Here is a 12,795-nt window from a genome sequence, read left to right on the forward strand (position 1 = left end):
TACCTAGTGGATGGAATCATTATTCCACCGTTTTTTCCAGCCAGTGTGTGAGCCTCAAAGCAACATTAAGGGGGTCTCAGATTGTTTATAATATAAATAAATAAATAAATAGATAAATAATGATGAATTTTATTTATCTTGCACTTTACATGAAGAAATCTCGACGTGCTACAAGAAGCATAAAACCTAATATCGATAATATAGTTTTAAAAAAAAACTAATATGCGTGTATATAATATTGCCAATTGTTGCTGCCAAACTGAGCTGGAACTGATTGCACCTGGTCACAAGTTCACCAGTTCAGTTCACCAGTTCAGTTCAACCAGCAGAATATTGTCTTGCCCCAATCAGAGACAAATGAGACACGGATTGCTTTTTACTCCAACCGTGAAGAAAAAAGATTGCAAGGAGATGAAAACTTTTTTTGTGAATGCTGATTAAAATTTATTTCTTTTTGTAATAAATGCAGATGTTCAGGGCCGCCAAAGCAGTGACATCATCATCATCATCATCATCATCATCTTCATCTTCCCCATCATCATTCAGCAGTCCCCGTCGTTGGCGATCAGGATGTCCATCCTAGTCTCCCTGCAGGCGGAGGAAGTTCACTCATTTGACAAAGTGTGGAAAAGTATTCTCATACACTTCACACACCCATCATCATCAGATCAAACCCAGGCCCCTGGGTCACTTCAGTCCGCTGCTGCTCTCAGCCAATCACAGGCCAGTACTGCCAGCGACTTGACGGTACGCCGCTGCATTTAAACTCATCGGTCAGCAGGGGGCGACGGTGAGACCCTGAGCTGCCAGCTAGACCCATGAGCTTTGACCGAGGGGGGTGTGAACACAGCAGCTGCGTGTGCGTGTGTGTGTGTGTGTGCCTGTGCGCGCACTCACTGTCTGTGCACACACAGTGCGCACTCGTTGGCGTAGGTGTTGCCGTCGCTGCCGCACACTGGAGCCAAGTGGAGAGGACAGGCTCTGATTGGCTGCACGGAGGGACAGGAGGGCTGGGGGGGGGGGGGGTAGGATAGAATAGAATAGAATGCAATTGGAAATAGAAATAGAAATGAGAACAAATTAGAAACAGACATTTAGCCAGTAGACTGAGTGAGGCGGAGGCCAGGTGTTTAGAGTAGATTGGTAGTTTACAGTAGTCTGGTAGTTGACAGTAGTTTGGCAGTTGACAGAAGTCTGGTAGTTTTTACAGTTCTTTGGTAGTTGACAGTGGTTTGGTAGTTTTACAGTAGTTTGGCAGTTGACAGAAGTCTGGTAGTTTTACAGTACTTTGGTAGTTGACAGTGGTTTGGTAGTTTACAGTACTTTGGCAGTTGACAGAAGTCTGGTAGTTTTACAGTACTTTGGTAGTTGACAGTGGTTTGGTAGTTTACAGTACTTTGGCAGTTGACAGTGGTTTGGTAGTTTTACAGTAGTTTGGCAGTTGACAGAAGTCTGGTAGTTTTACAGTACTTTGGTAGTTGACAGTGGTTTGGTAGTTTACAGTACTTTGGCAGTTGACAGTGGTTTGGTAGTTTAGAGTAGTTTGGCAGTTGACAGAAGTCTGGTAGTTTTACAGTACTTTGGTAGTTGACAGTAGTCTGGTAGTTTACAGTACTTTGGTAGTTGACAGTGGTTTGGTAGTTTACAGTACTTTGGCAGTTGACAGTGGTTTGGTAGTTTAGAGTAGTTTGGCAGTTGACAGAAGTCTGGTAGTTTTACAGTACTTTGGTAGTTGACAGTAGTCTGGTAGTTTACAGTAGCTGATAGTAGTTTGGTAGTTTGCAGTAGTTTGGTTTAACATATATAGCGTCGGATGTTCAAATAAGTAAAAACCCTACGGTTAAAACTGAATATTTGATGTGAAATTTCAATGCTTAAATCTATACGTGGTGTCTTTGCCAGTAGGTGGCGCTAATTTCAGCCGACTTCCCAGGATCCCAGGATGCTTTGCAGCAGCCCGCAAAGCATCCTGGGATACAGAAGGAGGTGAAGGATAGTAGCGGTGCAGCCTTGGAATGGGCTAACAGTAGGGTGCATTCCGAGGGCGTATTTGGAGCGTCCTTAGAATTGTAGTGCATTGGGTCGAGCCTTCACGCAGTGCTATCACCTAACTGGCCTTCGAACGCAGCCTTCGAAGGATGCAGACCCTGAACTGAGACACAGCCAAGGAGGGGCTCACCGTTCTCAGGACCCCGGGCTTCCTCTCAGCGCCTGTGGAGAAATCACACAACCTGTTAACATAAAGGAGGTTCAACCTGCACATTTTCAGGAGATCAGATTAGTTCACATCAGATTAGATTAGATCAGATTAGATTAAATTAGATCTGATTCGATGGGATCAGATCAGATTAAACTCATCCACCAATCAGTGAACTCCTTTTGATCGAATCCAAACACAGCTGCTGGCGATTCGCATCTCTCTCTCTCACTCTCTCTCTCACTCTCTCTCTCTCACTCTCTCTTTCTCACTCTCTCTCACTCTCTCTGTCACTCTCTCGCTCCCTCTCTCTCCCTCTCTCTATCGCACTCACTCTCACTCTCTCTCTCACTCTGTCACTCTCGCTCCCTCTCTCTCACTCTCACACTCTCTCTCACTCTCTCTCACTCACTCTCACTCTCTCTGTCTTTTTTCACATTAGCGCTTCTAATTTGCTCACTGGGAATCTCTTCCAAAAAACATGAAGTTTAAAAGATCCCAGAACTTTATTGGTCCCTTGCTCAAAGGATGCTCGGCAGTAAACTCTCAAAGTGGCCACGTGACCCAAAGATCGAGCAAACAGCAGGAAACAATGCACAGCAAAGAAAGAAAGAAAGAAAGAAAGTAAGTAAGCAGCGGGAACAACCTCAAATAACACTGTGTACAACTGGCTGTACATGTACATACACACACAAACAAACATATATACACAACTATTCACAAAGGCACTTATATCCAAAAGTATATGGACAGTTTCAGCAGTTATTATCCAATAATAAATGCTCTCTTTCTACTCTCTCTCTCTCTCTCTGTCTCTCCTACCTGCAGCCATGCAGATGAGCAGGAGCCCCAGAACAGCAGCAGCAGCAGCAGCAGCAGCTGATCTCCTCGTCATGATGTCGCTGGATGAATAACCAGCAGCAGCAGAAAACACTGTGTTTTCATAGGGCGGCGCACGTGTGTGTGTGTGTGTGTGTGTGAGGGAGCGCAGCAGCTGGTGAATATCGCTGCGGAAACACACGTTGGCTCTAGAATTTTATACCTAGCACACATTAACACACACACACACACACACGCCCGCCCGCATAGGTCACGTGTATGTGTGCGTGTGTGCCTGTGTGTGTGTGTGTGTGTGTGGGAGTGCAGCAGCAGGTGAATGTCGCTGCGGGAACACACGTTGGCTCTAGAATTTTATAGCACACATGAACACACACGCGGAGTGCAGTGTGCAACAAACACACCTTTTGTTGGGTAAATTAGCAACAACAACAAAGAGCCACAATAGAAAGACTCACAAACAGGGGTTTTTTTTTTTTCATTTTTTTTCTTTCAAAACGTAGGAATCTTTATTTATGAATGCAAAGAAGAACAACAATACACAGAGTAACAGACCCAAACAGCTGTTTTAATACTTAAAAATGTAAACAATAATAATAGCAATAGTAGTAGTAGTTGTTATAATAGTTGAAAATCAACCAGCGAGTGGTTTTTTTCTGTCCGAGCTTCACCACCTGCAACTTTCCCTCCGTTTCTGCGTTTGTTTTTTTTCTTCATTTTTCTTGGTTTGTTTGCTTTATTTTTCTTTTGTTTCTGCGGTGCCTCAGCGCCACCTAGTGGTCATCCTCATCATCGCCACGACGGCTGAAATGACCTGGAACGTGTGAAAAGTCTTGAATAAAGTGCTCACATTCAAGCTGAGAGTGAGGGAGTGAGAGTGAAAAGGGTGAGACTCACCTCAGCACCAATTAGGAACCTGGGACTTTTTCTCTTTTCTTTTTTCTCTTTTCTTTTAAAAAGAGAAAAGAACAGATGCAACAGAGAGCACCGACAGCGAATCAGAACCCTGGGAGGGGGTTCCTTTTTTTCTTTTCTTGCATTATAAAGCAACAAAAACACGTTTTCTCATTCAAAGTGGTCCCAGTTTGAACGCTTCCCGGATTCAGGAAGTGGGAAGAAACTGAACTTGAACTGGAACGTGGTGTCTTTGCCAGTAGGTGGCGCTAATTTCAGCCGACTTCCCAGGATCCCAGGATGCTTTGCAGCAGCCCGCAAAGCATCCTGGGATACAGAAGGAGGTGAAGGATAGTAGCGGTGCAGCCTTGGAATGGGCTAACAGTAGGGTGCATTCCGAGGGCGTATTTGGAGCGTCCTTAGAATTGTAGTGCATTGGGTCGAGCCTTCACGCAGTGCTATCACCTAACTGGCCTTCGAACGCAGCCTTCGAAGGATGCAGACCCTGAACTGAGACACAGCCAAGGAGGGGCTCACCGTTCTCAGGACCCCGGGCTTCCTCTCAGCGCCTGTGGAGAAATCACACAACCTGTTAACATAAAGGAGGTTCAACCTGCACATTTTCAGGAGATCAGATTAGTTCACATCAGATTAGATTAGATCAGATTAGATTAAATTAGATCTGATTCGATGGGATCAGATCAGATTAAACTCATCCACCAATCAGTGAACTCCTTTTGATCGAATCCAAACACAGCTGCTGGCGATTCGCATCTCTCTCTCTCACTCTCTCTCTCACTCTCTCTCTCTCACTCTCTCTTTCTCACTCTCTCTCACTCTCTCTGTCACTCTCTCGCTCCCTCTCTCTCCCTCTCTCTATCGCACTCACTCTCACTCTCTCTCTCACTCTGTCACTCTCGCTCCCTCTCTCTCACTCTCACACTCTCTCTCACTCTCTCTCACTCACTCTCACTCTCTCTGTCTTTTTTCACATTAGCGCTTCTAATTTGCTCACTGGGAATCTCTTCCAAAAAACATGAAGTTTAAAAGATCCCAGAACTTTATTGGTCCCTTGCTCAAAGGATGCTCGGCAGTAAACTCTCAAAGTGGCCACGTGACCCAAAGATCGAGCAAACAGCAGGAAACAATGCACAGCAAAGAAAGAAAGAAAGAAAGAAAGTAAGTAAGCAGCGGGAACAACCTCAAATAACACTGTGTACAACTGGCTGTACATGTACATACACACACAAACAAACATATATACACAACTATTCACAAAGGCACTTATATCCAAAAGTATATGGACAGTTTCAGCAGTTATTATCCAATAATAAATGCTCTCTTTCTACTCTCTCTCTCTCTCTCTGTCTCTCCTACCTGCAGCCATGCAGATGAGCAGGAGCCCCAGAACAGCAGCAGCAGCAGCAGCAGCAGCTGATCTCCTCGTCATGATGTCGCTGGATGAATAACCAGCAGCAGCAGAAAACACTGTGTTTTCATAGGGCGGCGCACGTGTGTGTGTGTGTGTGTGTGTGAGGGAGCGCAGCAGCTGGTGAATATCGCTGCGGAAACACACGTTGGCTCTAGAATTTTATACCTAGCACACATTAACACACACACACACACACACGCCCGCCCGCATAGGTCACGTGTATGTGTGCGTGTGTGCCTGTGTGTGTGTGTGTGTGTGTGGGAGTGCAGCAGCAGGTGAATGTCGCTGCGGGAACACACGTTGGCTCTAGAATTTTATAGCACACATGAACACACACGCGGAGTGCAGTGTGCAACAAACACACCTTTTGTTGGGTAAATTAGCAACAACAACAAAGAGCCACAATAGAAAGACTCACAAACAGGGGTTTTTTTTTTTTCATTTTTTTTCTTTCAAAACGTAGGAATCTTTATTTATGAATGCAAAGAAGAACAACAATACACAGAGTAACAGACCCAAACAGCTGTTTTAATACTTAAAAATGTAAACAATAATAATAGCAATAGTAGTAGTAGTTGTTATAATAGTTGAAAATCAACCAGCGAGTGGTTTTTTTCTGTCCGAGCTTCACCACCTGCAACTTTCCCTCCGTTTCTGCGTTTGTTTTTTTTCTTCATTTTTCTTGGTTTGTTTGCTTTATTTTTCTTTTGTTTCTGCGGTGCCTCAGCGCCACCTAGTGGTCATCCTCATCATCGCCACGACGGCTGAAATGACCTGGAACGTGTGAAAAGTCTTGAATAAAGTGCTCACATTCAAGCTGAGAGTGAGGGAGTGAGAGTGAAAAGGGTGAGACTCACCTCAGCACCAATTAGGAACCTGGGACTTTTTCTCTTTTCTTTTTTCTCTTTTCTTTTAAAAAGAGAAAAGAACAGATGCAACAGAGAGCACCGACAGCGAATCAGAACCCTGGGAGGGGGTTCCTTTTTTTCTTTTCTTGCATTATAAAGCAACAAAAACACGTTTTCTCATTCAAAGTGGTCCCAGTTTGAACGCTTCCCGGATTCAGGAAGTGGGAAGAAACTGAACTTGAACTGGAAAAATAAAATACAATAACATAAAATGAAAGAACAAAAAAACAAAAAACAAACTGAGGGCTCTTAAAAGCGGCATTTTTAAATTTTCAGCCTTTTCTGTGTGTGTGAAAAAATTTGGCAAGGCCGTGCTGGAAATAATACTAAGAATTACAACCATAGTCATAATATAATTATTATTATTATTATTGTAATTATGATGAAAGAAATGGCAGATTGAAGGCTGTTTGACAACCAGCTGTGCTTTTGGCTCTGGGCTGCTGGTGGAGGAGGAGGAGGAGAAGCAGGAGGAGGAGGAGAAGCAGGAGGTGGAGGAGAAGCAGGAGGTGGAGGAGGAGCAGGAGATGGAGGAGGAGCAGGAGGAGGAGGAGGAGGAGAAGCAGGAGGTGGAGGAGAAGCAGGAGGTGGAGGAGGAGCAGGAGGAGGAGGAGAAGCAGGAGGAGGAGGAGGAGAAGCAGGAGGTGGAGGAACGTCAGAATGTCAACGGTCAGAAACCCCACTTCTTTTTTTAAAGAATCCAGCCCACTTAGCCCGGTGTTTGCAGCCTCCTGCTGAACTCGCTGCTGCTCACTCCTCCGTGTTGAGGCCCCCGTTTGGCACAGTTTCACGTTTCTTCACTCCGCTGGTAACATTTCAATTAACATTAATCATTCTAATATTACACACGCATCACTTCTTCTCTCCGTCGCTGTGACGTCACAACAACACTGAAGTCACAACTACCGGACATCAACGTGGTGCCTTCAAACACCGTAGGAGAAAAAGCCGTTGCCACCGCCGCTTTTTTTTCCCATCTGCAGTCACCATTCAAGTTTTTTTTTTTTTCCTGTACAACAGAACTGGGACTCCACTCATCATCATCACCTCTTCGGAGCTGTTCAATAAAACACCCCTCCTTCTTGATCCTGCGTTTGCTCCCATTGGCCTTCTTTTTTTTTGGAAATAGGGAAAAGTTTTTTCTTTTCTTTTTCTTTTTTTCTTAAAAAAAAAAAAAAAAAAAATGGCAGGATGAGTTGTAAAAAAAAAAAAAAAAAAAAAAAAACCCAGAGAAATGAACAAGCGGCTGCATCCTGTACAAACGTCGACTGACTGATGGATGGATGGATTGATTGATCGGTGGTGAGAGGTTTTTTCTTCTTTCAGAAGAAAAAGAAGAAAAAAAAGAAAAGAAGAAAAGAAGAAAAAGCAGTCCGGTTTGGTCACTGCTGATATTGGGAAGTGTTTTTGCGAGCCGCTCGGCTGCTCGGAGCGTCGGGAACATTCCAAGGTGCTTCAATCTGAGCAGCTGTTGCAGGAAAACTGGGAAATGAAAGTGAAAAAAAGAAAACGCTCGTGTCAATCGTGATCGCAACAATTACAACGTTGGCGGTGGGAAAAATCAACCGATGGAAGCAGGAAGTGGCAGTGAACCATCAGAGGCTCTGATTGGTCGATTGACTTTTTTTTTTTTTTTTTTCAAACAGAAACAAGCTTCAGAAACTTAACATCCGTCCTCCACCGCCCCCTGCTGGCCAGTCCAGTCCAGTTCAAGTGTCTCTCCGCCCATTCCTCCGCCCCCTCTGGTGAAGGAGGAGCTCCAGTCTCCAAACCTCCACGTCTCCGCCTTCATCCACCTCCTCTTAAATAGATTCCTCCTCATCATCACCATCATCATATATATATATTTATACATATACATCCATATATATGTATATGTCTTGCATTGATTTGCATTGAGTTTTCAGTGTCAGTCACCAGGACCTGCAGACTCCGCCCCCCCCCCCCCCCCCCACCTGGAGGCTGTGCGCTGAACTGCAGGCTCGCTGAGAAAACTGGATTTTAAAAAAGACTAAAAAATAAAATAAGAGAAAAAAAATGATGAGTCAGTTTGTCTTTGCTGCTGTGGACAGCGCCCCCTGCTGGTTAGTGGTCCCAGTGTCTGCGTTTAGGAGAGGGGGGCGGGGGGGGAGTGTCAGGGCTGGGTCTCCGGTCCAGGTCCAGGTCCCGCCCCCTCATACATACGCAGCTCTCCCTGGTCTTGGCTGGTTGGGTGGGCGGAGCTTCAGGTCCAGGTCCAGGCCCCGCCCACCCAACCCCACCCAGCCGATGGTGGATCAGACGCAGCTCTCCCTGGTCTTGCTGTCCGTCAGCTGCGTGACGTCCACCACCACGGCGTCCCTCTTGCTCAGGTTGACCTCCTTCAGGTGGTCTTCGTCACTCTGGTCCTTGGCAAAGTTCACAAACACCTGGAGGAGGAGGAGGAGGAGAAGAAGAAGGTTCAGCATCCAGACTGACGGTGCGTTCGCTGTCGGCTCGCACGCTGGGGTTTAAACTGGACGGAGGGTTTGAAGTTCCACCGTCTGCTGCCAAACCGCTCATCGCCGTTGAAAATTTCAAATTCAACTCATTTCAATGTCAATTTATTCAAATAAATAAATAAAAGACTTCAAGTCAACGTAGAAAGTCAAAGGCAGTTTAGTTTAGCTTCACAAGCTAGTGCAGCGAGCGATTGTAATTGGCCGGGACGACTTCCTAGAATACCACCAAAATATCACAATACAATTGACAAAATAATAATTAAAATTTAAATTCATGTTTTTTCATAATCAATTCAAATAAATCAACGACTTCAAGTCAAGGTAGAAAGTCAAAGCGGGGGAAGTTTAGTTCCACGAGCTAGCCACAGCCATGGTAATCGGCCTGGACGACTTCCTGGATCGCCACCAAAATATCGCAATATAATTGACTCAAGAGAAAGAAAAAAAAACTCATTCAAGTTCTTTGATTGTCAATTAAAAAAAAAAAAAAAAAACTACTTCAAGTTGACATCGAAAGTCAAAGCTAGTTAAGCATAGCTTAACAAACTAGCCACACGATTAATCGTAGCCGGCCAGGACTACTTCCAAAAAAACAGCACCAAAATATCGCGATACAATTGAACAATGAGGAAAAACAAAAACAATAAATTCAAATGATTTCATTATCAAAAAAAAAAATCGACTTTGAGAGTCAACGCAAGCGATTACGATCGCTCGTAGCTAGGCCCGGGGACTACTTCCTGGAACGCCCACCGATGACCACGGCGATATCATTGACCAGCAGCTGACCTGGTCCAGGGTGGTCTGTGAGACCGAGTAGTCCTCGATGCTCAGCGCCTCCTTGTGGCCGGACAGCAGGGAGAAGATGCGAGCCAGCGAGGTGAGCGAGGTGGGCAGCTGGTACTGCAGCATGTTGCGGTGCTGCTCCTTCAGCGTGCTGCCGGGCAGCTGCTGCTCGATGAAGCTGATGACGGGCTGCAGGTCCGGGTCGGGTCCTGCCACCCGCAGGATGATGGTGTAACCGTCGCCAAACCTGCACAGAACACACACAGAGCCGTCAGTCCACCACGTTGTGCTGGGGCGGTGTGTACAAATACACACACGTGTATGGAAACGCAGGTATCTGTATATCTGTGTTTACATATATACGTGTACGTGTATGTATATATATATATATACATATATATATATATATATATATATGTGTATATATATATATGTATGTGTATATATATATATATATTAATATATATATACACACACATATATATATATATATATACATACATACACATATATATATACGTGTATATATATATATATGCATATATATATATGGATATATATACATACATGTATATATGTATATATATATATATATATATACATATATATATATACATATATACTGTATATATACACACACACACACACACTCACACACACATATATATATATATAATATATATATATATATATATGTGTGTGTGTGTATATATATACACATGTGTACATATATACATATGTGTATACTGGGGCTTTACTTTATATGAGAGAGTATATGAATGTGTGTACCTGTTCTTGAGGTGCTGCACGCTGCCCAGACAGCGGAACCTCCCGTTGACCATGATGGCCATCCTGGTGCACAGAGCCTCGCACTCCTCCATGCTGACGCACAAAATAAAAGCACACGTCAGCAAAGTGTTCGGCAAAATGTCGCATTTATTCACGATTTTTCAACAACAAAAAAAACGAGTGAAAAGAAAATAATAAAAAGATAAAAATGTAAAAAAAAATTAAAAGAAGAAGAAGAAAGAATTTTAAAAAAGACGAAAACGGAGAAATAATGTCGCCCACTAGGGGGCGGTGGTGCCTGGGTCAGGGGGAAGTGAAGCCAACCACCCCTGACTGGGGGGGGTGTGCTCACTGACCAGTGAAAGGCCTCAGCGCCCCTTGTGACATCACCAGTGGTGCTGATTGAACTGTCTTTCAGTGGCAGAGGCCGGGATTTACAGCTTATTGAAGAGGTTTCTCTCATGTTGTTCTGGTTTTGCTGGCTGGCTGGCTGGCTGATATGACCGTGGGCTCCCAGGGCCACTGGCAGCGGTAGCAGTCTCACCTGTGCGAGGTGAGCACCACCGAGCGGCCCTCCTTGATGATGCTGAGGATGGCGTTCCACAGGGCGCGCCGAGCTTTGGGGTCCATCCCCGTGGTGGGCTCGTCCTGCACAGACAAACACCAACACACACACACCGCCGCTCTCAGCACCCGCCACTCAGGGAAGGAAGGTTCTCAGCGCTGCCCCCCCGGGAGGAGGGCGGTACTGACCAGGAAGACGACGGGAGGCCCTCCGATCAGAGCGATGGCCGTGGACAGCTTCCTCATGTTGCCGCCGCTGTAGCTGCCCGCCGACTTGTCCACGTACTTGACCAGGCCCAGCTTGCGAATGCCCCACTCTGCCACCTGGTGGACGGGAGGAGGGCAGGGATTAAGGGAGGCATGGGGGGCGGGGGGGGCTAAAGCTAAAGCTTTTCAATCCGGCCCCGTCAATACTGGAAGAAATGATTTCAATAAATATCTGTGTTTCATACATTCGCTCAGTGTTTTCTACCTGGAGATCAATAAAGAGCGAAACACCTGGAGATCAATAAAGTACCCATCGATCTATCGATCTATCCTAGCGTAGCTAGTTTGACCTGGAACAGTCCAACTAGGACTGGGACGCTGCTGTCCCTTCAGTTTCACAGACGTCCCCCCCCCCAGGTGGCACTCCAAGGGGGTCTGGAAGCGCGGGGGTCTCGCTACTGACCTCGCAGACTTCCTTCTCGGGAACGCCCCTCAGGATGGCGTAGAACTCCAGGTGCTCGCGGCCCGTCAGCAGGTCGTTGATGGCGTCAAACTGCGGGCAGTAGCCCATGTTCTGGTGGACCTCGTCCATCTCCGAGGTCACGCTGAGGAGCACAGAGAGAGAAGAGCAGGAGGTCAGAGTCCGGTCCAAACTGCCCCTCGGGGGGTCTGGGTGCGTCGGGGGGGGGGCGTCTGACCTCTTGCCGGCCAGGTAGGCCTCCCCACTGGTCACCACCGAGTCTCCGGTCAGCATCTTGAAGGTGCTGGTTTTCCCTGCACCGTTCACCCCCAGCAGGCCGAAGCACTGACAGAGAGAAAGACATGGTTAGATGGTTAGAACACAGAGTACACACACACACATATATATACACATATATATACACACACACACATATATATATATATATATATGTATATATAGAGTATATGTTCTAAAAGTTCTAAAAACCCAGTCGAGTGCAGCGCCTGCGGGGGGGTCTCACCTCTCCCGGGGGGATGCCCACACACAGCCGGTCCACCGCTGGCTTCTGCTTGCGCTTGTAGATCTTGGTGAGCTGCCGCAGCTCCAGGATGTCGGCCTGGCCGCCCCCTGCCAGGATCCTCTGGCGCTCCCGGGCCACGTCCTCGTCCTCCTCGCCGATGGGCTTCAGGTGGCTGCTGGAGGAACTGCAGGACACGGAGAGAGAGAGAGAGAGAGAGAGAGAGAGAGAGAGAGAGAGAGTTCCAGCCGTCAGCTGGGCTCATCACGCCTCCGCTGGGTTCTCACCACGGTTCTCAGGATTGGTTCTACCCACCGGGCCTTGAAGCAGAAGCGGTACTGGATGAGGACGGTGATGACGAAGAAGATGAGGCCCTCGATGGCCATGGCAAACAGGTTCTTGCCCACCATGTCCCAGGCCAGGGGGGAGCGGAACCGGTTCTCGCCTGACGCACAACACAAACAGAACCAGGGCGATGAGACGGAGAGAGGAAGCAGAGAGAGGACGCACGCGGAGGAGCTGCCAGACTGGAGGCGGAGCGGCTACCGAGTCTCTCCAGGGCGTCGGCCATGGCCTGGTTCTTCACCATGTCGATGAGGCCTCGGCCCAGGCAGAAGTGAGGGAAGATCAGGAAGACGTTCTTCAGGATGTCGTTGATGCCGCCGATCTCCTGCGGTCGGACAAACAAGCTGCTGAGATCCTGACGGTTCAGCGTCCTGAC

General features: G+C 46.6%; 2 protein-coding genes and 1 long non-coding RNA gene across 3 annotated transcripts in view; 1 reads left to right on the plus strand and 2 right to left on the minus strand.

The window, feature by feature from the left end:
- Positions 1-419: 419 nt before the first annotated feature.
- spink4 (serine peptidase inhibitor, Kazal type 4) lies at positions 420-3,185 on the minus strand. Its single transcript, XM_076050246.1, has 4 exons — positions 3,020-3,185; positions 2,180-2,211; positions 898-1,010; positions 420-588 (listed from the first exon to the last, which is right to left on the minus strand). The coding sequence occupies exons 1-4, from the start codon at positions 3,090-3,092 to the stop codon at positions 543-545; spliced, it is 264 nt and encodes an 87-aa protein (XP_075906361.1). The 5' UTR covers positions 3,093-3,185; the 3' UTR covers positions 420-542.
- A 3,413-nt stretch (positions 3,186-6,598) lies between these two features.
- LOC142904272 (uncharacterized) lies at positions 6,599-6,958 on the plus strand. Its single transcript, XR_012929371.1, has 3 exons — positions 6,599-6,714; positions 6,811-6,855; positions 6,913-6,958. It is a non-coding gene; the product is annotated as an uncharacterized LOC142904272 (long non-coding RNA).
- A 485-nt stretch (positions 6,959-7,443) lies between these two features.
- LOC142904270 (phospholipid-transporting ATPase ABCA1-like) overlaps positions 7,444-12,795 on the minus strand; it is a 37,550-nt gene continuing 32,198 nt past the window's right edge. The window contains exons 39-48 of the mRNA XM_076050245.1: positions 12,621-12,744; positions 12,390-12,519; positions 12,078-12,261; positions 11,793-11,899; positions 11,558-11,699; positions 11,077-11,211; positions 10,868-10,971; positions 10,324-10,416; positions 9,538-9,781; positions 7,444-8,676 (exon numbers count right to left, since the gene is read on the minus strand). Of these exons, the coding sequence (XP_075906360.1) occupies positions 8,545-8,676; positions 9,538-9,781; positions 10,324-10,416; positions 10,868-10,971; positions 11,077-11,211; positions 11,558-11,699; positions 11,793-11,899; positions 12,078-12,261; positions 12,390-12,519; positions 12,621-12,744 (1,395 nt within the window). The 3' untranslated portion in view covers positions 7,444-8,544. The remainder of the gene's footprint in view (positions 8,677-9,537; positions 9,782-10,323; positions 10,417-10,867; positions 10,972-11,076; positions 11,212-11,557; positions 11,700-11,792; positions 11,900-12,077; positions 12,262-12,389; positions 12,520-12,620; positions 12,745-12,795) is intronic.

The sequence above is a fragment of the Nelusetta ayraudi genome, unplaced genomic scaffold, assembly GCF_046127955.1.
Source record: "Nelusetta ayraudi isolate G7.1 ecotype Tasmania unplaced genomic scaffold, CSIRO-AGI_Nayr_v1 ptg000126l, whole genome shotgun sequence".
NCBI classification, from domain to species: Eukaryota; Metazoa; Chordata; class Actinopteri; order Tetraodontiformes; family Monacanthidae; genus Nelusetta; species Nelusetta ayraudi.